The sequence below is a fragment of the Amphiprion ocellaris genome, chromosome 23, assembly GCF_022539595.1.
Source record: "Amphiprion ocellaris isolate individual 3 ecotype Okinawa chromosome 23, ASM2253959v1, whole genome shotgun sequence".
Lineage (NCBI taxonomy): Eukaryota > Metazoa > Chordata > Actinopteri > Pomacentridae > Amphiprion > Amphiprion ocellaris.
This window is the reverse complement of record NC_072788.1, coordinates 24,515,859-24,541,784: the sequence shown is the minus strand read 5'-3', so window position 1 is coordinate 24,541,784 and position 25,926 is coordinate 24,515,859. Positions and strand designations below refer to the sequence as shown.

The window sequence follows — 25,926 nt, the reverse complement described above, 5'->3', positions numbered from 1 at the left end:
TTGATTTTGCGTTCTGAGTTCCTGTGGAAGTTGTTGGGTCTTCTGTAATAACTTTTGCATGGAAGCTTCACTTTTCTAATCAGGTGTTTTTGAGCTTTGTTATTGTTTAATTTTATTCCTCAAATTAAATTTAAAAATGGTCTTAAGGGCCAAAAACAAAACCAAACAACAGAAACAGAGGAAGCTAAAGTACCACCAGGACTCCTGAGTAAATTTGGTCCAAAGCCAAACCAAAATGTTGTACTTCATAAAATCATTTTACTCCAAATAATCACACTGATGTACATTAGATTTTTTTTTCTCTGAAACTCACCAGCTTTGTATTTTAGGAGAACTTGTATGTTTTGTTTTCATGCTCAGCTTCTGCCACTATAACCACCAGTGTGAATGTTTGTTGTTGCTTTTATAGCACCAATGTTGTGTTCTGGATGCACTGGAATCAGAACCATCTGCTGCTGCTGGAAATATCCTGGTATTATATTAAAACTCACTTTTACTGCAGGTTCCTTGCCTTTATTCTCTTCTTCTTGTCTCACTGCACTGTTTGATACTTAATTTGATGGCATGCATGGTTTTAGCTGCAGTTTTGCTGCTGTAAATAATAACTCCTTATGATAAAAAACAATTTGTATAAACTATAGAAAACTGTTTGATGGATCATCCAATTCAAAAAAATGAAAAAGTTACGCTTTCGCTAAACGAGAAATTTGCCCAAAATCTCACACACACACACAAAAAAAGTCCGCCTTCACTGCTGCTGCTTTCACGCAGGTGCTGAAGCCTCAATGATAAACCAACAGCTCCCCCAAGTGGCCATTTCACCAAACTATCAGCGAGAAACAACCTTCATGAACAGAGACAAAACAACAGAACCGCAGCAAGAAGTAGCGAGAACTCAGAAATGTCTTTTGCTCAAAATGACAAAAGGTAAAACGACTGAAATTGTGAAACAAGAAAAATCAAAATGGTTGATTTTCTTTGATTTATTTCACAAAACTGAAAAAACCCTGTTATCAACAGTATCCAACACTGCAAAAAGAAAAGTGATGACTTCACATGTTAAAGAAATCAGATGACTTCTACATTTAATTTGTCTCCACATTTCTTTTCTCCTTTTGTTCTGCAGTTTACCTGCAAACAGACTTTTTGATTTGTCACTAAATGTAATCACTGCAAACAGTTTTTTTAACGTAGTATACAACGATTTCATGATATTTTACATCCCACCCATCAAATTTTAAAATAATCCATGTAGAAAATACTAAAACATGCAGTTGTTGTGTAAATGTTCTTGTCCTGAGACTGAAGAATGTTTAAAAATATTTTTAAAAATACCAAATAAGTCTGGAGTTCCTCCTAAAATGTCATTTTTCTCTTGTCCCACCCCCCCGATGACCAAACTAAATATCAAATAAAACAGTTAAAATCACATTTAAATCTCCTTTTTTCAGTTTTAATTTTTTTCATGATATCTCTTGTAATTGTGGAGCATTTTTTTAATCAACATAATATTTTAAATAATAATTATGATGGATGGAACATGTGTCCCACAACATGCACGCAACCCTGCTGCCGTTTTTGTTATTTTGTGTCTATTTTTTGTCGTTTTCTGTCACGTTTTTGTCATTTCATGTCTCATTTTTGTCATTTTGTGTCTTGTTTTTGTCGTTTTGTGTCTCGTATTTGTCGTTTTGTGCCTCATTTTTGTTGTTTTAGTTGTTTTGTGTCTCATTTTTGTCTATTTGTGTCTTGTTATTGTCATTTTGTGTCTCATTTTTATCGTTTTGTGTCTCGAATTTGTTGTTTTAGGTATTTTGTCTTGTTTTTGTCGTTTTGTGCCTCATTTTTGTCGTTTTAGTTGTTTTGTGTTTCATTTTTGTCTATTTGTATCTTGTTATTGTCATTTTGTGTCTCATTTTTGTCGTTTTGTGTCTCGAATTTGTTGTTTTAGGTATTTTGTGTCTTGTTTTTGTTGTTTTATGTCTTGTTATTGTCATTTTGTGTCTCATTTTTGTCATTTTTTATCTCGTATTTGGTGTTTTAGTTATTTTGTGTCTTGTTTTGTTGTTTTGTGTCTCGTTTGTCATTTCATGTTTCATTTTTGTCATTTTGTGTCTTGTTTTTATCATTTTATGTCTTGTTTTTGCGTTTTGTGTTTCATTTTTGTTGTTCTCTGTCTTGTTTTTGTCATTTAATGTCTTGTTTTTATCATTTTATGTCTTGTTTTCATCGTTTACATCATCAAGCAGTTTTCCTGAAGAATGGTTAGAGCAAAGCTATGTCCTCTCTTCTATTTTTCATATTTTCATAACATTGTCAGCCTTGATTGAATGTCTCCCTCTACCTCATATTATCAGGATCAGACTAATTCTTTGGACTGTTTTCCATCAGTCAGTTTGTCCTCTTGGTCAGCAGTAACAGCAGCTAAATATCTAGCTTCTACTGCTGAGAAAAAGATCACATTAGCATGGATTAGCAATCCTGTTACTGTGATTAGGGTTAGCAAACAACACAGAAAACATGGAATAAAAATGCTACCATTGATGTATAAGCTGAGCCAATCAAGCCTTTGATAGTTTATTACCTATTATTGATGAATATCGAGCAGAAAGTTGTAAAAGACAAAGTTTATTTTGCAAAAATTTTGAAGCCCAAATGTCCTCCAATTCTGGAATGACCCATTTACTGTTTCCAGCTGTGACGGTGTTCTGTGACAGTTGGTTAAAAGTTCTTCACCATCCAAGACATCCAGGGATAGTTGTCTGAATAGTATCCTGTGGCGGCTAATGGGTTAATTGTGCCATAGTTTGACAGCTTTAGAGTAATGAGTGAAGTATTTTAGAAATCAAAGCAATGTTTAGTTGAAAGGGAGACACTTTTTTCCCTCCCATTTTTCAAAGTATTGATATCTTTCCCACCTCACTGCTTCTTCTTCCTGTCTTTCTGTCTCTAATTTTTCTTCCTCTTTCCTTTCCTTCTCATCAGTCGTCCTCATCACCTCCTCTTAGAGCTTTGCGGAGGCTCCTCCAGAACTCCGGCCTTCGCTCCTCCTCCCGAGGCCACTCCAGGTAGGTGGTGGAGCTCATGAGCTTGCGCAGTTTGTAGAAGCGTTTGGGGACGTCGTCCTTGGACAGCGGCTCCAGCAGGACCAAGATGGCCGCCTCTCCGCCGGCGTGCCCGTCGAAAAGCCAGAAGTGGGAGAAGTCGAGCTCGTAGCGGCACCAGTCGGACTGCACGAAATTCTCGGAGAGGATGAAGACGGTCCGCCGGCTGCGCTCCATGGCGCTCATGATGTTGTCCACGATCCAGTGTCCAGGAAGGAAGTCCCGCTTGTGGAGGCACAGCGTCAACGACCGCAAGGTTCTGGGATCCCCGGAGTCAGACTCGCTGTCGGGGTATTAACAAGAAGACAGGTCAAGATTCTCAATCTCTGAGGAGGAACTTGGTAAGAGAGTAATGAAGTACATAACACAACTTTTTGCTACAAGACACCCCCTACTCCTAGTGTCACTCCTTTATTCCCTCACCTACTGTCAGGCACAACTTTCTTACCTCGTGTTGTCTACCAGAACTCTTGATTCCATCACCTTGTGTCATTAATAATTGTCTGAAAAAGCCCTTATCTTCTGATCATCTGTCATTGATTAGCAATGATTTTTAAACCGACCACCATTACCTTCTGTATTTGCATGCCGTCACCTCTGTAAATGTTCTGGTATTGTGTTGATGTATGCCGGAATACTAATTAGAAGACCCCACTACAGCAAACTTCTCATGAGGATTATGGGTAATTTTCTTCAACAAGAGTGACACATCTTCTCCTTTGTCACATCACTGCTACCGATATTTTATCATGTACAGTGTGTCCTGTGGCTCTAAAATCAGCACACCAAACGCCAGTGAAGTTCATCTTGATTACATCCTTGTGGCGGCTACGCTACGAGGGAATAGGTAGATGTCGATCTATAAGTGGACTAGAAAGTAGCATAATTTGAGAATGACAACACGTCCGAAGACTCTACAACTTCCTGTGAAAGGATGGTAATCGAAGCTTAAGGGTTAATGAGTCACGAGCCAAAAAGTGGATCATGCTCTTTGGTGCATGGCTCAGCTTTTGGTCAAACCCAAAGGTACGGTGGCCGAGAGGTGCAAACCAAATTTACATAATGCAAAACACTTTTACAACCTCCAAGACAAATTTACAAGCGACAAAACACTTTTACAAGTCCAAAAACACTTTTACAAATCTAAAACCACTTTTACATAATGCAAAACACTTTTACAACCTCCAAGACAAATTTACAAGCGACAAAACACTTTTACAAGTTCGAAAACACTTTTACAAGTCCGAAAACACTTTTACAAGTCCGAAAACACTTTTACAAAGCCAAATGTAACCGGAAAGGGAATATCCCAACTCCAGGATTGAACCGGAAGTGACGACGAGGAGCGGCTAATGCACTCTGTTGGTCTGATCTGCGCCATTTAAACACTCTAAAGACCGACCACACGAAAAACAAAACCGCGTCAATCGGTTTATATGTTCCCCACAAAACGGGCAAAACATCACCCGCTCGTTGTCCGTTGCATTAGCCGCTCCTCGTCGTCACTTCCGCTTCAAGCCCTGAGTTGGGACATTCCCTTTCCGGTTACATTTGGATTTGTAAAAGTGTTTTTGGATTTCGACAAAACACTTTCACAAATCCAAATGTAACCGATTGACGCGGTTTTGTTTTTCGTGTGGACGGTCTTTAGAGTGTTTAAATGGCGCAGATCAGACCGACAGAGTGCATTAGCCGCTCCTCGTCGTCACTTCCGCTTCAGCCCCGGAGTTGGGACATTCCCTTTCCGGTTACATTTGGCTTTGTAAAAGTGTTTTCGTACTTGTAAAAGTGTTTTCGGACTTGTAAAAGTGTTTTCGAACTTGTAAAAGTGTTTTGTCGCTTGTAAATTTGTCTTGGAGGTTGTAAAAGTGTTTTGCATTATGTAAATTTGGTTTGCACCTCTCGGCCACCGTACAAAGGTCTACTGAGTGTGTTAGATTTCCCGGCTAGCAGAGCAATGCTTCTGAGGAAACACCGGACATACTCACCTCGGCTCCTCCAGCTCAGGCACCAAGAAGTTTTCCACCCAGCCGGCATCTCTCTCACTATAGGAAACGAAAGCGTCAAATGACAGCAACGCTTCCGAACCCTCGATGACTCTGTGCCTCTGCCGGCACCGGGAGCTGTGCTTGGCCTTCAGCCAGGCCCAGGTCATCTTCAGGTACCAGAAGGCATGGAGGCGCCACAAGAAGACACCCAGCAGGACCCCAACAACCAGCACCAGCCCACAGCTCACAGACACAAACAGAACCCGGTGGCAAGTGACAATGGAAAGGTGGACTCGACCCACCGGTTCCCCCTGCAGGTAGAGAGGAGAGTCGCAGACATAGTTGTCCTCACCGTCTGTTAAATGGATGCCTTCGTGTCCTTTAAGCGCAGACTGGAGGAAATTGACGAAGTCACAGGAGCAGACAAACTGGTTTTGACCCGCCTGGAGGCTCTCGAGTCGCCTGAATGACTGGAGGTCTAAGCGGCCGAACATGTTCAGGGTGTTTGACTGTAAAAAAAAAAAATAGACAACAGGTGCCACACTGGAAAGTGGGGATTGACTGATATGGGTTTTTCAGGGCCGATGCCAATCTTTGGTGATCGAGAAAGGCCAATAACCGATATTTGGAACAGATATACTACTGTTCAAAAGTTTGGGGTCACTTTGAAATGTCCTTATTTTTGAAAGAATAGCAGTTTTTTTTCAGTGATGATCACAGAGAGACATTTCAGAGAGAGGAGGATGTGTCAGACCTTAATTCATCAAGAATTAGCCAATAAAAAGAGACGATATTTGTAAAAATGCCACGACAATCTACAACAAAGAGGACTGGAGGTAGGTAGGAGTCTTACGTGTATCGTCAGTGTTTGCAGATTGGGGAAGAGCTGCCCAGGCGGTAAACTCAGAAACTTGTTCCCAGAGAGGTGGAGCTCTCGGAGCACTGGCAGATGCTGAGTGAAGCCTCTCAGATTGTTGTTGCTCAGGTCCAACACCTGTATATGATGAAGCACAAGATGACAGTCCTGCATCGGCGTTAGGATTCGCGCTTTGTGGTTCAGTCCCCATACCTCCAGGGTGGCGGGTAGACAGGGAGTGGTGGTGGTGAGCTTGGCCCCAGAGATGTTGAGGTGTCGCAGGGTGGAGGGCCAAGGGCAGCTAGGGGGCATTGAGATGTAGCCGGTCCTGCTGACGTCCAGGTGGGTCAGCTTGGAGAGCTTCGTGACCAGCCGGCTCACCGTGGACAAAGACTGGACAAAGAAGTGGCAGACATGTTGTCTTCAGAAAAAAAACGTTCTTCCGGATTACACAAATTTTACTGTAAGTTTCATGCATTCACCTTCAGAGGGTTTCCACTGATGTTCAGAACTCGGAGCTCCTTCAGCGTTTCGTGGTCGCCGCACAGCGTCTCCACCAGCGTCAGGTCGGTCAGCAGGTTGTCGGACAGGTCCAGGTACTGCAGGTTCACCAGCAGTTTGGATGTGATGCAGGGCATCACGAACACCTGAAGGGAAAAGTCAGAATGATAATGATAACTTTACTTCAACGGGACCTTAAGAGAGTGCTTTGGGTTTGGCGGGCAAAGCAGAAGCAGAAGCAGAAGGCATCATAAAAACAGGAAGTCAGGCAGTGAGGCCAAATAAAGTTAGGAAAAGTACAATATGGCAGTGTAAATGAATACAAGTAAATGAAAATACAGCAAAGTCACAGTCATCATGTTAAAACCCAACTCGAGGATCCATGTGGTCAACATTTCTGCCATGTAGCAACTAAAAATGGGCTTTATTGATCTTTGGAGTTATGCCCAGAATGGGACGTTAATGGCAGTTTCCATGGTGGCCTTTTCTATAACACACCATCGTGGGTATTGTCAGGAAAATCAACCAAAATCTTAGCAAAAAATTGTAAGATTTTCTCAAAATAACATCATTATACACGTCTCATTGGAAAATTACACAAATATATAGTGTTTGTGCCAATAATTTATATTCAAAATTACTCAAAATTTATCCAGAAAAAAACAGCAGCAGAGAGAAAGATCTAAGGTTGCAAAAATGTAAGTAGTTCAATATCTTTTGTAGGTAGAACCTCAACATTTTCCAGTGTTGGTTTTGGTTTTTTACATTGAAGAAATTAAAATTTTTCATTACACTGCACAGAAGACAGTTTATTCATCTTCTTTGACATTGTTCTATTTCCATAGAGATGCAGGACTTTCTATTGGAGTCAAAAATTAACCACAGTGAAGAAAAATGTAATAAAAACTGCCAATTTGAAATGCAGTCTTTGCATGTTAGGACTTCCTGCTTGGTCTATGACTGACACCATGCTATTGTTGTTGTGTTTTTCACCTTGGAGTTTATGACGGACACTCTCCTCAGGTATTGCAGCAAAAACTTCAAGTCCAGAAGAGAGAAAAACTTGAAGACGTCCAGTACCACGACGTCTTGGGCGAAGAACTCGTCGATGCTTCTTTGATCGGTATAGCTGGCCTTCTCCCACCTGCCGCCAACCGAGAAAGGAAAAGCAATTCAAACAACCCGTTTGGTAAGACTGATCCCACTATGTGGCGCATTGCAGTTCAAACTTTACCACAGAAAAAGGAAAAAAGTCATGAAATTACAAAAAAACTGTCAATGTAAGGTATTGTTGGTGTCATGTCTACTGATACCACCATTCAAAAGTTTGGGGTCACACAGAAAATTTCATGTTTTCCATGAAAACTCACACTTTTATTCATGTGCTAACATAATTGCACAAGGGTTTTCTAATCATCAATTAGCCTTTAAACACCATTAGCTAACACAATGTAGCATTAGAACACAGGAGTGATGGTTGCTGGAAATGTTCTTCTGTACCCCTATGGAGATATTCCATTAAAAATCAGCTGTTTCCAGCTACAATAGTCATTTACCACATTAACAATGTCTAGACTGGATGTCTGATTCAATTAATGTTATCTACATTGAAAAAAAAATGTTTTTCTTTAACAATAAGGACATTTCTAAGTGATCCCACACTTGAACAGTCGTGTAGGGTTTTCACTGCAGGAACTCAGGTCAGGCATCGGGGTTGCCAACATCGACCCACTAATCGGCCCTTTAAGCCTTTCCACTGCGCTGTAAGATCCGACAGGTTTGATGTCCGGGATGCAACTCCGCATCTTTGATTCATGTGGTGATCTTCACATTGTTGACGCAATTGGGTGAGGACACACAATAAAACAATAAAAAACGATTTTGCTATCTCCAAGTTTAGTACAGGGGGTTCTTGACTTACGTCACATTTCTGTGCCCACAGATCGACTTAAGTTGATTTTCGCCGCAAGTCGGAACTCCGGCGAAAATGTAAACAAAGCCATTATGTGCATCCAGATATCGATCAGTTCTTTGGAAAAGTCATGTTAAAAGCATTTTATTATATCTAATTTCAGTTCCATGGCTTTCCTTTTCTTCTAAAAGGCCATCAGAAGAGTCAGACTTACGCTTGGGAGCCATAATTGAAGGGCAAAAAAGTTAGTGAATGTAGCACAATCCAAGGTGGCGTACAACCGGAGAATGTAAACGAAGCCCTGTTATAGCGCTGCTTGATGATGTATTCATCCACTCAGCTTGCCAGCTAGTTCTAGGACATCATAAACCGGGGACCCTCTCTATCCAGTCCCAGGAAGTGCTGCTTCTTCTGCCTTAAAAAAGGTTCTACAGGGGCATTTCCTGTGGTCAGAATGTGTTGAAAGGATTGGGCCACCCATCTATACTATAGCTATACAAGCAAACACAGAAGAACATGTTGGCTACCCACCTGCCCTCACCCGTCAGTGTAATACCATCCACGGAAAGATAGGTGATTGGAACTCCATCGACCACCACCAGGAGGCTGACAACGGCCTCGTCGGACACAGACAGGTTACGGAAAGACAAATGCCTGTGTGGGGACACCACAGAACAGTGACTGGTTGGTTTTTCTGTGTCACAGCAAAAGCAGGAGAAAAAAAGAGCTTGTGACCGGACCTGATCCTCTTCCTGGCCGACTCTCTGAGGGGCTGAACGGACCAGTTCCCGATCAGATGGAGGTCCTCCAGAGTGATGGGCGTCTCGGGGTACGAAACGTCCCCCAGCACAGCCGAGGCCACCGGCATGTTTGTCAAGAACGGACCATGGAGGCTCAAAGTGACACGACCCAGCGGCCAAATGTCGGCTAAAGTGCCCGACTCATATCTGCAGAAACAGAAGTGAGGGTAGAATTACACATTGCAAAGTTTCCTCCTTGTTTTCAGTAGATTTATCGTGTTAACCTGTTGTACTAGTCGTAATTAAGAAGCTTCTAACGCTAAAAGACAAAAGTGAATACTAAAAAATGCCCCAAATGACTCAAATTGTCCATTTTAAGCACATTTTTAGTCAATTTGAACTAGTTTCAAATAATTTTAGGCAATTTTGAGTCTGTTTGGTTAATTTTAGACAAATGTAATGAAAACAACACACAAAAAATTACATAAATTTACAAGATCCATTCAGCATGGTAAAACGTCTTTCTACAGATGATGAGCAGAGTGTCTGGAGAGCAAACATGGAGATAGTTAAATATGTGGAGACAAAACGACTCAAATGAGACACAAAATACCAACAACTAGACAAAACAATGACACAAAATGACAAACTAGACACAAAATTAGACACAAAATGACAAAAACTAGGCAGAAAAACAACATGAAACGGCAAAACCAAGACAAAGTGACAGAAATGAGACAAAAAACAAGCCAAATTAAACACAAAATGACAAAAAAACCAAGACAGAAGCAGTGAACAGAGGAGCGAGATGTTGGAAGATACATCCAGCACAGTGAAACATCTTTCTATAGCTTATGAGTAGAGTAGAGAGGAAAAGTCTGAGAGGAAACATGGATATAGATAAATATGTGGAGACAAACGACCCAAATGAGACACAAAATACCAAAAAGCTAGACAAAATTACACAAAATGACAAACGAGAAAGAAAATTAGACACGAAATGGGAAAAACCAAGACAAAGTGACAGAAATAAGACAAAAAACTGACACAAAGATACACAAAATGGCAATAAAAGAGATACTAAACTGCAAAAACAAGAAAAAAATGACACAAAATGAGAAAAAAAGACAAAAAACGTTTTTCATCAAAAAGAGGTCTGCGTCTGACTTCATTAAGCATCACATGAGGCTTTGTCATGGTGGCCCTTTCCGAGCTAAACCCCCAGCGCCCCTCTCAGACCTGGTCAGGTTGTTGGCGTGGACGGTGAGCTCCTCCAGCTGGGTGACTCCGGACAGATCTCCCCTCCTCAGCTCCTCCAGAGCTGGACCTCCGAACGCCAGCCTCCTCAGCTGGATGAGTCCCTGGAACAGCGGCGGAGAACCCAGGCAGCTGCAGGAGAAGAAGCTGTGCTAAAACACACACCTGGACGGCACATTTGCAGCAGTAACGTGGAGGTCACCTGAGCTCCTCACCTGTACGGGTTGCTGAGCAGGTTGAGCTGCTGCAGAGCTTCTAGCTTTCTGAACCACCGGTAGTTGAGGGCAGCCAGCTGGTTGTCAGACAGATCCAGTTCCTCCAGACTCCAGAGAGAGTCGAAGGCCGACGGCTGGATGGCAGCTAATCCGTTACCTGGGTGACAGCAACATCTAAAGTTATGACGAAACTTTGTTAGAAGCAGAGTGGTCTAATCCACAAAACATCTAAATCCAAATAAATAATTTTTGTAATATTTTATGGTCTAGATTTTAGTGGCAGAGTGGTCTAACCCAAGACCCAAATATAGCGTTACAGTGAAATGTCAGACCAATCTGAAAAACACTAAACTTTGAACCCATTTTTCTCAAAAACTGTGGGTCAGACTTCTTGTCCAAGATGCTTCAAAAATTATCTTAAATGACTTGATAATGTTCCAAAATTATCCAAAGTGACTTGAAAATGATCCAGAATTACAGAAAAATGTCCATAAATGATCTAAAACAATGAAAATTTGCTCAGAATGACATGAAAATAGTCTAAAATGACTGGAAAATTATCAAAAGTTTCTCTGAAATGATTAAAAATGATACAGAATTACACTAAATTTGTCCAAGATGCTTTCAAAATCATCCAAAATGACTCAAAATTGATCTAAAATGACTTGAAAATGAGCCAAAATTGCATAAAATTGTTCCAGATTTACACAAAAGTTGTCAAAAATGACAAAAATCCTCCCAGTTTTCTCAAAAACTAAGAAAGTGAATTGGACTTATTTCCAAGATGCTTCAAAAATGATCCAAAAAGTGTCCAAAATTACTTAAAAATGATCCACAATTACAACAAAATTTTTCAGAAATGATCTAAAACAATGTAAATTTGTTGAGAATGACACAAAAATAGTGTAAAATGACTGTAAAATGACTAAAAAACTGTCAAAATTTCTCTCAAATTAATAAAAATCATCCAAAATGATTCAGAATTTGTCTAAAATGACTGGAAAATGATCCACAATTGTAGAAAATTTGTCCAGAATTACACAAAAGTTGTCAGAAATGATCTAAGAATTTGCTCAGAAAATAGTCTAAAATGACTGGAAAATTATCCAAAATCAGTCAGAATTTCTCTCAAAGGGTTAAATATGATCAAGGTTACTTTAATATGACGTCATTAAGCCTCATACAAGTCTCTGTCATGGTGCTCCTTTACAAGCTACCTGGTGGGACCCGATTGGGAATCAAATACAAGATCTCGATCTTTCCGTGCTGCTGTAACAACCCACAAATCCCATCAGTGTTACCATGGAGATCAAGAGCCCTGAGTCGCGTGTGGCCCATCAGGTCGTCATCCATCACCGTGGCGATGGCGTTGCAGGAGAGGTCGATGGTCAGCGCTCGGTCCGTTACCACAGGAATGTGGGTGAATCCGCCGTGGGAACAGTTGCAGGAGAGATGCGAGTCGCAGCGATGGCAGGACGACCTCCCGTCGCCCGAGTCCGACCTCCCGTCGCCCGAGTCCGACCCCTGACCCCGGCAGAGGTTCAGGAAGAGGAGGAGGAGGGCGAGCTGGCAGCTGGTCGGACGTCTCATACTGCAGGAAGTGGAGGTGGATGGACGACGGCATTCAGAAGACACCGAGACTGAAAGCAGAAGTGAAAGAAATGCAGGGAAGAAATGGGATTTGATAAAAGAGGAAGTCTTCGATGTTTCAGTGAAATGGTTCAACACTTTACAGTCATTACTTCTAAATTAAACAGCAGGAAGCAACCTTCCGTTACTTCGACTCTAATCTTTTCAATACTTTCTTCTCATCATAGCTCTTTCGGTGTCACATCATCTCTTTACACTATTTTCTCTCTGAAACAATCAAACCCAACAGCTACATGTGAAACTCTCTTTGGAGCTCCTCCAGATCAGTCAATAAGATGTAACGCTGTTCTCTGACAGCTCTTCATGTGTAATGACATCATGTTTAATGGCCATAATTACAGCCCTGATTAGTGGTACTATGACTCCTTCTACACCGCAAAAACTCGATATTTCGACTCGATATAAAACTAGATATTTTTAGGATCTTTTGGAAGATTTTTACTCATTTTTTGAAAATATTTACAAGAATTTTCTTGCCAAATTTGAGGGATTTTAAAAAAAAAACTTTTAAGGAATTATTGGAATTTTCTTCCTGAAGGTTTTGCAAATTTTCAGAAATTTGGGGAATTTTTTTGCAGATTTTTTGGATTTTTTTCAGACAAGGAAACAATATTTTATGATGCTTGTAAATGAGGACAACAGGAGGGTTGATACATCTCAAATTAGGAGGTTACATGAAAGCAAAAATCTGTTTTTGAGTGAAAAACTGCTATTTTTTTAAGCATGTCTGGCTTATTTTAAGACACCTAAGCTTGACAATCCTGGTAAAATACAGCTTAAAAAAAAGTTTTCCCAGCTAATTTTAAGATCTCAATATTCTAAATATCATATCTTATTTCAAGAAATCTTACCAAGCCATTTTTCACTTGTTCTATTGGCAGATTTTTTCATTTATTTCAAGGTAAAAGTTCCTTGAAATAAGTTTTTTTTCTTGTTTTGATAGGAGCATTTTGTCCAGTGTATACCTGCAGCCATGATTAGTGGTACTATGACTCCTTCTATTCCTCCTGATTACTGCTGACACTGTGGTTCACTGATGTTTAGTTGACCTTTCACTTTTTGTTTCCTCTGTTCAGTTCTTTTCAATGTGGAGCCATGATGACAACACAGACACAGTCCATAAGTCCTAAACTGAGAGAGTCCTGATGCTCACAGCTCATTTTAGGACCATGTTTATGCAGTTAGACTGATTGGAAACCACAGGTGGACTCAGGTTGGTTTCAGTGATCACAGGTTTTCTAACTTGTGCATCAGTGACAACAGGTGGGTTGAATTTTGTTGAGTTTCTACTTTTTGGAGCCTGAAATTTCAATATATTCTAACATTTTTGTTTGTATTTAAGCACAAATAGTTTACTTGTCACCTTGGAATTCTTGCATTTATTGAGAGCTGATCCAGTTTTGAATTACTTGAATTAATCAAAAGCAAACTTTACTTTTGTCCTTGCTCCTGTGACGTCCACAGTTTGGCAGTTATGTCCAGAATTGTTGTTCTGACTTGACAAGACATGAAGTTTCCAATGGGAACTCATTTTTTAGATTATTCTGAGCAGATCGTAGTTCCTCCAAGTTTTTGGTAACCAGCTTCAGACGTTGTCCTATCAGTGTGGCTGTGTATACTAAGGAGTTCAACTATAGGCATTTTTCAACTGCAGGAACTTGCAGGTACCGATTAGATCTGAAAAACTGCAGTTCTCAACACTGATTGGTTCTGTCGATGTCCTCGTCCAGCTGCAGTCTTATCCTCACTAACATCGCCATCAGCAACATCAAATTCACCATCCAGGCAAACACAACAAACATCCTCTGTACAGAAGAGGAAGTGACATCCAGACATCCAGTGTCGTTGTTTTGTTGCACTCAAAGCTGCCCTGCTTTGAGGACCTGTATTTACTGTTCTGGGATTTAAATCCTCCGGCAAGTTTAAAAAAGATGTTATGGTGACCTTTAGTGACACTCAGCTGTTTGAATGTCGGTCTAAATCTCTGTCCTTAAGTGAAATGAATAAGTGAAATAAGGACACTGGTGAAGCTTTGACAGGTATATACACCTCTAAACGGTTGCCACAAAGTTGAAGGTACTCGGTCTCAATACAACTTTCGGAAAAGAGCCAAGTTTTACTCATACTGCAAGTTTATTTCAAGATTAAGGAGCACAAGTGGCCCGGTCTTTATCATGACTCAGTGTCAGTTTCAGGGGTCTTGACTGCAACACTACGATGACGTCATTGTATTCTGCAGCATTCAGAGCTCATTTCATTGGTTTCCAGATCAAAAGTTTGCTTAAATACACTACTGTTTTAAAGTTTGTCACTTAGAAATGTCCTTATTTTTGAAAGAAAAGCATTTTTTTCAATGAAGATAACATTAAATGAATGATAAATCCAGTGTAGACATTGTTAATGTGGTAAATGACTATTGTAGCTGGAAACAGCTGATTTTTAATGGAATATCTCCATAGGAGTACAAAGGAACATTTCCAGCAACCATCACTCCTGTGTTCTAATGCTACATTGTGTTAGCTAATGGTGTTGAAAGGCTAATTGATGATTAGAAAACCCTTGTGCAGTTATGTTAGCACATGGATAAAAGTGGGAGTTTTCACAGAAAACATGAAATTTTCTGTGTGACCCAAACTTTTGAACAGTAGTGTAAGTAGACATGAGTTTCCACGGCCAGAAAAACCAACAACTACTTTCTACTCCAGTGTTGAACTTGAAATGAATACTTTTACCATCCTATTTTCTAAAGAAATCGGAAAAATTAGAGCTACGGCAACATCAAAGTACTTACCTGTTGCTGGAGAGTCTCTTCAGGTTGATGCAACATCATCTAATAGTCACTTTGGGATCCTACATTGTTTTATGGCCCTCATTTGCTCAAGCGCTTCCCTTTTTTAGGCGTTTACGTGTTTGTGACGGCTGAACTGGCCGCTGTTGTAAAACGTGAAAATCACAACTGAACAACTTTGAGTCAAAGTTTGAGGCCCAGCAGCAGCAAGTTTCATGCTTGGTTGGAGGATCCTGTTAGGACCTGATTGTTGATTGCTGCTGTTGTTGTCTTTGCAGAGCTGATCCCTGATTAGAGAGAAGAATAAAAATCTATTTACAGTGATGAAGACTGAGTTGAGGGGATTTTATGACTTCGCAGGGAGGAAGTGAGGACTTGTGTGTGAAGCAAGCGTGAAAGGAAGTAGTGAGCATGTAAATAAAGGAGGAAGCCTGTAAAACTGGAAAAAGACTAATTTTTACATCTCATGAACTAATTTTACTGCACTGACACTGGTACTTTTAAGAAAGTGACTCATTCGTGACAGAAGCTGAGTTTGTTAAGTATTGGTCTTTTTAAATTTCATCAAGTTGAGCATCCACATTTTTTATATATAGAGACATTTTTTTTGCAGGTGGTTGCTGTTGCTATGTGTACAGGACTGTAACCACAATGGCTTCCTGTCTGCGTCAAACCAACACTCTAACTGGCTTAAAGTCGTGTCCGGTGAACTTTTTAAAATGAAAAATAACTCTGTTGAGAAATCAAGGAAAGTGCTACGAATAATAAAGGCCGATAAACTGGATGGTTGACATAAATCAGTTAATATTATGTTTAGAGCATCTCTGTTACAGTGTTGGTATGCAGAATACACTACGTACACACTTAGTAGGCAAGTTGTTTTCCTGAGGTTTTGTTTTATTTTTGAAGAAATACAGTGTTCTCAATAAATCCAAAATGTCGATAAACCTCAAACCTGAATGTTCAACGAAGGAATCGTGAATTATGGCTTTATCACAAGAACATCTATATGAGCACGATTATTAGGCAACTAAATGAAAACTTAAAAATTTCCCATCTCACTTGTTTACATTCATTTATTGGCGTAAGAACAACAAGCAAACAACTCAAAATTTACAAATAATTCTTCTCAAATCTTTAGCAGTTAATTTGCATCTTTTTTCTTCCATGTTTCTCATGAACCTGTTGACTATTTGCAACAAAATGTTGGATTGTTCAGTGATGATGCCTCAATAGCTTACCTACTTCGAGAGTGCTGCATTTTTGACTTTTTAGAGTCTGTTGAATCTCTTTTTATGTCAAATTTGACTGAGGTAAAGAAGCTGCCTAATAATTATGCACACCTTGATATAGTGTTGATCACTTAAGGCCACAACCTCCCTCATTACCAAAATAAACATCACCTGAAAATACGTAAATCCAACGAACACTCAAGTTTATATAGCACTGAGTTGGAAAACATGCATGAAAATGTCGATAAGGTCAAGATACTCACTTTCCTAATAAATGTGCCCACAGTGTATTAAAATACAGACTTGAAGTCGGTGCATGGCAGCTTGTTAAAGTAGCAGTTTGGTGTGAAAATTGTTTCTAAAATACCATCTGAACACCAACATGGTAAACTTCAAAATAACAAAAACAAGTAGATGAAATGATGAGATGTTTGTTATTTCAGCCAAGTTTTTGTCTTTGTTCAGTTAGTTTGTACCTCATGTGTGCAGATATTCTGTCTCAGATAGCTGTAATCACCAGCAGTTTTGGGTTGCACCATCTTCGTATCACTTTCACCGCTTTGTTCGGTGTCTCAATGGCGTCCCACCTTGTAGTTTCTGAGTTACTTGTAACTTTAGGTCCGTTAGGAGCATTTAAAATGCAGAGTGTGATACATTAAATCTTCTGTTATCTTATACAAAGCTGCACCCATCTTGTTTTTTTGACAGCTATTGTGAATATCTGGGTCACAGACTGGGTTGGATAATATATCATGAAGAAAACCTCATAAATAATCCAGAGCAAATAGAAGCTTTTTCAAAGTGAAGCTAAAGATGCTGCATTGATTTTCAGGTTTACAGACTCTAAACTCTTTACATTGGCTGCACTTTCTCATTTGGGTGCATCAGCCCACAATTTAAGAGATTTTTCACCAAATCTTTGTAATTTTTACCATGCGTAAACTGGAACAAACATGCAGATAAGTGTTTATTAAATGATCTATTAACACAAGTTCTCAAAAGTGGTCCAAAATTAGCCAGATTTTCTCTAAATGTCTTACAGTTTGTCCATAATTTGTACAAAATGAAAAAAGAGTCCAAAATGAGCGAAAAACTTTCCAAAGTGTCTTATAATTTACCCCAAATCACCAAAACAATGTGTTGAAAATGTACAAATTAAGAAAATTTGCCAAATTTTGTGTAATTGTCTCACAGTTTGTCCAGAATTCTAAACATAATTGGTGAAAAAGAAGCTGAAATTTGTCCAAAATTACCCCCAAAAATTCAGAATGAGCCTAAATTTGGTCAAAATTTTAAAACAAATTCCAAAAAGAACCTAAAAATGTCCCAAATGTCACTTAATCTGTCCAAAATTATAAATAAATTTGCTCATGATTTGTACAAAATAACCAAAATAAGTCCTAAATGAGGCACCAACCACCTACCAACATGCTAATATGAGCCTTAAAGTTGACCCAAAAGGCACGTTTTAAGTTTTCTCTGGTGAATTTTCAGAAAACAGAAACTCATCCAGGGTAACGATAATTGTTTCTATAACTCTATGTCATAGACATTAAACTGTTCACACTAGGATACATCCCATAATACTGATGCTTAAATATGGTTATAGAGAAAATGAACAAAAAACATGAATTAGTCTTTAGATTGTGACAATTTGTGGCTCATTTTTGACCAACTTCATTTGTAATTCTGGACAAATGGTGAAACATTTAGAAAAAAATTGGCTAATTTTGGACCATTTTTCACTTTCTGACATTTAATTTGTAAATTTTTTAAACATATTTTTGGTAATTTTGGGAAAATTATAACATATTTTGGACTTTTTTGTAATTTTGTACAAATTATGGACAATGTGTTTTGTAATTTTGCATGAATTATGTGACATTTTGGACAATTTTGGGCAGATTTTTGACCAAGTTCATTTGTAATTTTGAACAAACTGTAAGACATTTAGAGAAAATTTGGCTAATTTCAGCCATTTTTGACTTTTTGCAGCTAATTTATACATTTTGACTTTTTTTTTTTGCCATTATGGACACATTAGGAGACATTTTGGATAAATTCTGGCTCATTTTGAACAAATTCGGAGACATTTTTGACATTTTTTGCATTATCGGCCCAACTGAAAAAGAAAACACATCCAATAATTGTTTCTAGGACTCTATGTCATAGACGTTAAACTGTTCAGACTAGGATACATCCCATAATACTGATGCTCACCGTTGGTTATAGAAAACATTAACAGAAACCAGATTCAGTGTTTAGACTGTGACACCTGGATGGATGTAAAACTGATCTGGTGTCAGTTTCCACCAGAACTCAGATGTGTTTTTCCTCCTAAATGTCATGTGTCTCTCTGCTGCACTGAAGTTCTGAGGCTCAAGAATGATGGAAAAAGTGACATTTCCACCCACCTCTATGTATTTCAAAGGCCTCTAACTCAGAAAATATTCATATTATGATGGTAAATCTTTGCATTGCTTCATTAAATATACTAAAGTTCTTGTAGATACAGAATCAGCTGGACCTGAGGAGGTCTGCTTGGAGGCATTGATGGGAGGTTTCATGCAATGCCGTAACTCCACAAACTGCAGTTCCTCGTATGTCCACTAGAGGTCGCCTCCAAAAGTGAGCCAATCCCCAAAATGCCCAACTTTCCTGCAGAAATAAACCTCTTCACAGCCTGATTTAAAAATGGTCTTTATGGCTAATTTCCCCCCATTCATGACCGCTGTATGTACGTTGTCCATTTAAATTTAAACTTATGCATAATTAAGAGTGTGGCTTCCTTGACCGACAGCCATGGGACAGTCCAAGGTTGCCTCAGCTCTGCCTCTTGGCTCATTTTTTGATTTAGATTGGACATAAGAGGAGTCAGGAGTTGGTTTCAGTTAAAAAGCAGCTTGTTTAATAGAAGTGTAGACGACGGTGTCCACGCACCAGGGGGCGCTGCAGAAAGCACTTACCTGATTTGCACTTTCATGATGACACAGCGAAAAGCTCCCCAGTTCTGTTAGCGTGACCTCAAGAGGAGTTAGATCCTGTGACACGATGGCCTCAGTTACTCTGTGATAACATAATTAATATGCAACAACATATCATAATAGGCGGTATTGGACACCAACCACTTTTTAGATATTCCGTGATGATGTGATACGATACAGCCCATCTCAAGAGGTCACAGTGTTTAAATTGTCTGCAACCCAGATTTACACAATATGAGGACGTAAGATAAGAGCAGCATCGAGTGAGATAAGAGCACATGTTGATGTGATTGGAATAATTCTTTTGAACCTAAAGTTACAGGTAACCTGAAAAGGCACAAACAGAGGAGATATGATTTTGGGAAGCCAAGACTCAACGAACAATGCGGCTGAAGCGACACCAAAGCGGCGTAACCCAACACTCATTGTGATCGCAGCCGTCCAGGAGGGAATAACTGCGCCCACAATGGCTTGTTTACGGTGAATAAACAAGGTAAAGGTGAAGGGATATGTGCTGAAAAGACCCATTGTTATTGTGACATTCGGCCTCAGGGCTACAGTTAAAGTTCTGGGAAATGGAGACGAGCCAGAAATCTGAGGGATAAAAGGCCGAGAAGCCGTGGAGGCTGCCAGACGCGACTCGACACTCCAGCTGATCCAGAAGATAGCAAGTCTGCTTCGTGAGTCTTTTTCATGTTTTGCTCATTCTGCTTCATTTGCTTGCAACATTGTTGAGTTCTGCATATGCATGGAGTTCTAATTGTCAGCTGTGTGAGCGTGCAAACTGATATTTTGAACCATTTTGAGCTCAGTCATCTTTAACTTCTGTAGAAAATCTGCAAAATTGCACCATTTATCAGAGCACGAAACCATGAAAAACAGAAGGAAGCTTTGGATTTTCAGGTTTCCAGTGGTCTAATAGTCAGTGGTCATCTAAAATTACTTTATTATAGTTATCTTGATTAAAAATTTGCTCGTTTTTTTCCCCCCATATTTCATAGAAACACAAAAAACCAAACAAACAAACATTGAGATACAGATCAACAATTGTTCAACCCAAAATGTTTGAAATTAAAGATGTCATAAAAAAAACCCTACTGTATGAATAAAATAAATGCAGCATGGCTCAGAAACAGTGAACAGAGAGCAAGTTGTTGGAGATACTTTCAGCATGGTGAAACATCTGTCTACTGATGATGACCAGAGACTCCAAAATTACTAAATATTGTACAGATTGTTTAAAATTGTTGTTTTGAAACATTTTTGAGTCATTTTGAACTAGTTTCAAGTCATTTTGGACAGTTTTCAAGTTAATTTGGACATTTTTGGACAAGTTTCAAGCTATTTTAAATTTTGGATCATTTTTAGGATCATTTTTGATTATTTAATGTTACTTTAGTAAAGTTTTATGCTCTTTTGGACAACTTTAGAACAAAATCCAACCTACTGGATCAATAAAAAGCGTGCAGCAATGGCTCAGAAACAGGGAACAGAGGAGCAAGTTGTTGGAGATCCATTCAGCATGGTGAAACATCTTTCTACAGATGATTAGCAGAGCAGAGAGGAAAATTCTGCAGAGGCTGGAAACATGGAAATAGTGTAATATCTACTGTATATGGACCTAAAGCGACAGAAACAAGACACAAAATCAGACAGAAAATGACAAAAACGAGATAAAAATCAGCAAAAAAACAAGAGAAAGTGGCAGAAATAAGACAAAAAAAACTACACAAATGAGTCACAAAAACAAAATGACAAACGACACAAAGTGAAACAAAAAAATGACATGAATGGGACACAAAATGACAAAAAAACAGCGTAAATGAGCCAAAAAAACAAGACAGAAACAGTGAATAGAGGAGCAATTTGTTAGAGATGCATCCAGCATGGTGAAACATCTTTCTACTGATGATGAACAGAATAGAGAGGAAAAAAGTTAAAAGAAAAGTCAAAAAAGTTAAAGTTAAAAGTTAAAAAAGTTAAATATCTATATAAGACAAAAAATGACAAAAATTTGACAAAAGTCAACATAAAAAGGCAAAAAAACAAGACAAAGTGACAGAAATTAGACAACAAATGGACATTAAACGACAAAAATGGGACACAAAATGTTAAAAAAGACAAAGTGACAAACGACCCAAAGTGAGACAGAAAATGATTTAAAAAAAAAAAAAAAAAAAACAGGCACAAAATGACCCAAATTAGACACAAAATGACAGACTAGACAAAAAAAAACTGCATAAAATGGAAAAAAGGCATAAATGCACCCAAAAAACCCAAGACACAAACAGTGAACAGAGGAGCAAGTTGTTGAAGATACATTCAGCATGGTGAAACATCTTTCTATAGATAGATGAATATCTTTTAAGGTATGGTGAACATTTTTTCCAGCTTTTAACTCCAGTGCTTTGGAAGGTCACCCACCCCAGTCGTGATCATCATGTTCGCTGCCAGGATGCTCGGTGTGCTGCTGGCGCTGTGCACCGTTCTGTCCCTGAGCCGAGGAGGTCCGCTCAACACAAGCGTTGCCATGAAAGGGCCCTGCCAGTACAAGAGGATGTACTGCCCGTACTATCCTGATGAGTACTGCCCGGAGTGCGACGAGCACGGCTACTTCGTCCCGTGGCAGTGCTCACACGGGTACTGCTACTGTGTCAACGTCAAGACCGGGGAAGAGATACCGTATACGAAGAGGCCGGAGGGCTCCGACCCTCTCAACTGCGGTGAGTGGTTGTGAATTTAAACTGTAAAAAAAGAGAGCAATCAGCCTTTCGGGTTTCTGATGGTCTATTTGTCAGTAGTCGTGGGTGACACCCAGCTCTGTCAAGAAAATTACCTGGAAACTTGAGGCCCATTCGTACTTCTAACCAACCCAGCCTCCACAACATTACACTCCTGAAAAGCTCCAGTTAAGCTCGATGCGAGCTGCAGTCGAAGTACAAATATCTTAAACTTTTGCACCAACTCAAACAAACACCCCCCCCCAAAAAAAGCCTGATGTGCACAGATAACTGAGTTGAACTGGGTTTGCTTTTCTTCTAGAACATGGCCATTACTGCCCGGATGGCTGGACTTACTACGACGAGCAGTGCTACAAGTACATCGACTCTGAGAAGACATGGATCGAAGCTGAGGTGAGGACTGATAGAGCGACAAAGACGAAACACTGGTCTCTTAGCCTTTCATACATGTTACAATTAGGACTATTTTAGGGGGTAAAATCACATCTACGAAGCTTGTCCGATGGCCCTTTATCATGTCATGTGTCAGAAAATTAACCAAACCTGAGTTTAAAATTCAAATCATTTACTGTATAAGAAGATCAGTAATGAATGAAGAATTGTCTTTTCACTCTTGGTAACTCCAGATTTTACAGGTTTATTGTCAAAACTTGAACTCAGGCCGGAAGCCATGAACAACCCCAGAATTCTTTGTCATGGTTCCCGCTGCTAGCTTAAACTGCCACAATGCCTGATTTGCACCAGATCCCATGAAAAAGTAAAAAATTCAGCACTCCCCCTAGACACTGAGAAGCCTCATCAGAAAACAGGCCGAACCGTACATGAAGCTAAGCTAGGTGTCGAAGTTATTATCGCACAATAAACGGAAAACAGCACAAAAATGTTTACCAGACATCAACCAAAATAATGGTAGAGAAAATTTAACTAAGGATCTTCGTTTGAGCTGCATCACTCTTCCGACGTTGAGGTGAAGGCCACCCATCCCGATGTGTAATTAATGAAGTTTTTCTTGCTTGTTCCAGTTTTACTGTCTGTTTGAAGGGGGCAACCTGGCGTCAATCCACAGTGACGAGCAGAATTACTTCATCAAGGGACTGACCAAAGGAGACGGCCACGACTTCCCACAGGCCTGGATCGGTGGCTTTGATGCCATATATGTATGGAAATACTGTCTTTTACTCTCCTGCTCATTAATAGATTGTTGATCGATATGTGACCAGGAGGTGTTACAGTAAATATTTAAGAGAATAAGACGGTTAGAGTTTGGTGCAATAACGTACTTACATTGAATCCACTTGCGTTATACTGAAATTTTTGAATTTTTGTATCCATCCACAGCCGGGTTATTGGATGTGGAGCGACGGCTCTAAGTTCAACTACGACAACTGGTACCACGATGACTACAGCGCCCACGACGGCTACCACTGCCTGAAGATGAACTATCACCGTAATACTACACACAAACACACATCACTGTACCTTGACACGTGTTCCTGTAGACAACCGGTCATTCTCTCTGTACCAGAGGTGCTAATTTTAAACTGCTTTCTCAACTGACCATTTTATTGATTGACTGTTACAACAAAGTGAGTGCAGTGAATCTTTTCAATTTTCTGATGAAGCAATTTTCATCATGAATTTGTTATGATACCACTTGATTGTAGAAACATCATCTTCAAAACACGAATTTTGACCAAAGTCATTAACTACCACAGTAATCTTTGTCATGGTCCCTGTTGCTAACTGAAATCCTATAATGCTCTCTGACCGCTAACACAAAACCACTTGGAAAATTTGACGCAGATTGGAGCCTGTACAGGCGAGTTAGACAGCACTTCCTGTTTTATGGCAAAACATCCAAAATGACCACCATCAGTGCAGCTTGTTGTGTTGAACATGCCCTGACCACCAGGTCGTGCCATGACTGTGAATGTACAGGGTGTCCCAAAAAATTTTACAATTATCTTGAAAACTACTAAGTCTAGCTCAATAAAATTGAACAGTTTAGGTGTTGAACATCATAAGTTTATTATGGGACTGATTTCATAAGTGTTCAATATGTGCAGCGCCTGTGACACGGCTCACGCCATGCTGCACAGTCTGGGGTGACTGTGTACCAGCATATTCCAAGACGCAATATGGCTTCTCTTTGGGAGGGAACGGCTCAACCTGAAAACAGAACAAAAATAAAACATTAAATATAAAATTTTGATCTGTTTCTATACATTCTGTGAAAATTTGAGGTTATTTCAACAAGAATTGCCAAAATTCTTGGCCTGTGAAATGATATCAAATTTTTTTGGGACACCCTGTATATTGGCCTATGGATGTGATTAGGACCAGACTCTTATCACACATGTCAAGACTGAGGCAGATTGGAGCATGTAGAGGCTAGTTAGACACCACTTCCTGTTTCATGGTGAAACATCCGAAATCCGCTGGCTGCCATTTCCTTGCCCTCAGACTTTTGTGGAGTGTTTTGATAACTTATGTTCAACCATGCCTGCTGTACATCCTGGTAAAATTTCACTTCTCTCGGGGTTACCCTGTTTGAGTTTATAGCTTTCGAAAAAGTGCAAAAATGACACAAAATCATCCAAAATATGAATCATAATTCAAAATGGCCGACTTCCTGTTGGGTTTTGGGTATTTGTACAGGAGGCTTTTTTGTGCGCCCTGACAAGTTGCATATGTGTACCTAATTTCATAGCTGTAGGTGAAACGTGGTTCGGGGGCTGAATTTTCATAATTTTGCAGGGGGCGCTATTGAGCCATTCCCCTAAAATATCAACACGCGGTGCTCGGACCCTGACAGTAGGACCAGCCACAGTCGCTGTGTTTCTGTGTTCAGCTTGAAATCCTTAAAGTCTGATCTCTTTGTCTTTGTCTTTGTGTTGCAGTCAAGTTGGAGTGGTACCCTGACTACTGCAACAGCACTCTGGGGTTTGTTTGCTGCAAGCAGATATGAAGCCAGACGGACAATGTGAAAAGCTGACCACAAGGTGGAGCTGTGTGCCAAAGTACCAACCACCCAACACAAAGGCTTCCTTTCTTCCTCAGCTTTTAGGGGTTGGCTTCAAAGTTAGGGTTAGGCTTTGAATCTGGCCAGTCCACCTGCCTAGAACTCTCCATGTGAACTCGCTGTGGCTTCTTTTTTCTAATGATCATCTCTTTTTCTTTGCATTGAAAAAGTACAATCAAGCATGCTGCAAGAAGTGTAATTATAATAGCAGTAAAACTAGGCAATAAAAAAATACAGCAACAAAGACTGGACCAGTGAAGGTTTTTGTTAAGGAATACACAAATTCACACACATTTTGTTCACACAGGTGTGGCTTTTTGTCCAAAGTTCTCAACTTGAATGCAGAGCAACTTTAAATAATATGGAGCAACTTCAACTCATTTTAGAGCAACTTTAAATAATATGGAGCAACTTTAACTCATTTTTAACAACTTTAAATAATATGGAGCAACTTTCAATAATATAGAGTAACTTTAATTTAGAGCAAATGTAATTCATTTTACAGCAACTTTAACTAAAATAGGGCAACTTACCCTGAGATAAAGCAACTTTAACTAATATAGAACAACTTTAACTCATTTAGAGCAACTTTAACTCATTTTAGAGCAACTTTAACTCCTTTAGAGCAACTTTAACTAATGTAGAGCAACTTTAACTCATTTTAGAGCAACTTTAACTAAAATAGAGCAACTTTAACTAATATAGAACAGCTTTAACTCATTAACAGCAACTTTAACTCATTTTAGAGCAACTTTAACTATAATAGAGCAACTTTAACTCATATAGACCAACTTTAATTCATTAAGAGCAACTTTAATTAATATAAAGCAACTTTAACTCATTAAGAGCAACTTTAACTCATTTTAGAGCAACTTTAACTATAATAGAGCAACTTTAACTCATATAGACCAACTTTAATTCATTAAGAGCAACTTT

The 25,926-nt window shown here is 39.4% G+C and overlaps 2 protein-coding genes across 4 annotated transcripts; one reads left to right on the top strand and one right to left on the bottom strand.

Moving 5' to 3' along the window:
* Positions 1 to 967: 967 nt before the first annotated feature.
* Positions 968 to 15,389, bottom strand: tlr2 (toll-like receptor 2). 3 transcript variants are annotated; one of them, XM_055007491.1, is made up of 12 exons: positions 15,255 to 15,389; positions 11,875 to 12,213; positions 10,574 to 10,730; positions 10,341 to 10,490; positions 9,102 to 9,308; positions 8,893 to 9,015; positions 7,443 to 7,593; positions 6,431 to 6,595; positions 6,162 to 6,341; positions 5,946 to 6,086; positions 5,093 to 5,601; positions 968 to 3,387 (listed from the first exon to the last, which is right to left on the bottom strand). In XM_055007491.1, the coding sequence occupies exons 2-12, from the start codon at positions 12,161 to 12,163 to the stop codon at positions 2,982 to 2,984; spliced, it is 2,478 nt and encodes an 825-aa protein (XP_054863466.1). In that variant the 5' UTR covers positions 12,164 to 12,213; positions 15,255 to 15,389; the 3' UTR covers positions 968 to 2,981. The 3 variants fall into 3 exon arrangements, with proteins under 3 accessions (XP_054863466.1, XP_054863468.1, XP_054863467.1); XM_055007493.1 differs by having other exon boundaries at positions 5,093 to 5,403; XM_055007492.1 differs by lacking the exon at positions 15,255 to 15,389 and adding an exon at positions 15,015 to 15,142.
* Positions 15,390 to 19,752: 4,363 nt separating this feature from the next.
* si:dkeyp-75b4.10 (galactose-specific lectin nattectin) lies at positions 19,753 to 25,234 on the top strand. Its single transcript, XM_023297159.3, has 6 exons — positions 19,753 to 19,907; positions 21,619 to 21,950; positions 22,270 to 22,361; positions 22,991 to 23,125; positions 23,307 to 23,415; positions 24,869 to 25,234. Exons 2-6 carry the CDS (start codon positions 21,668 to 21,670, stop codon positions 24,934 to 24,936), a joined length of 687 nt encoding a protein of 228 aa, XP_023152927.1. The 5' UTR covers positions 19,753 to 19,907; positions 21,619 to 21,667; the 3' UTR covers positions 24,937 to 25,234.
* Positions 25,235 to 25,926: the final 692 nt, after the last annotated feature.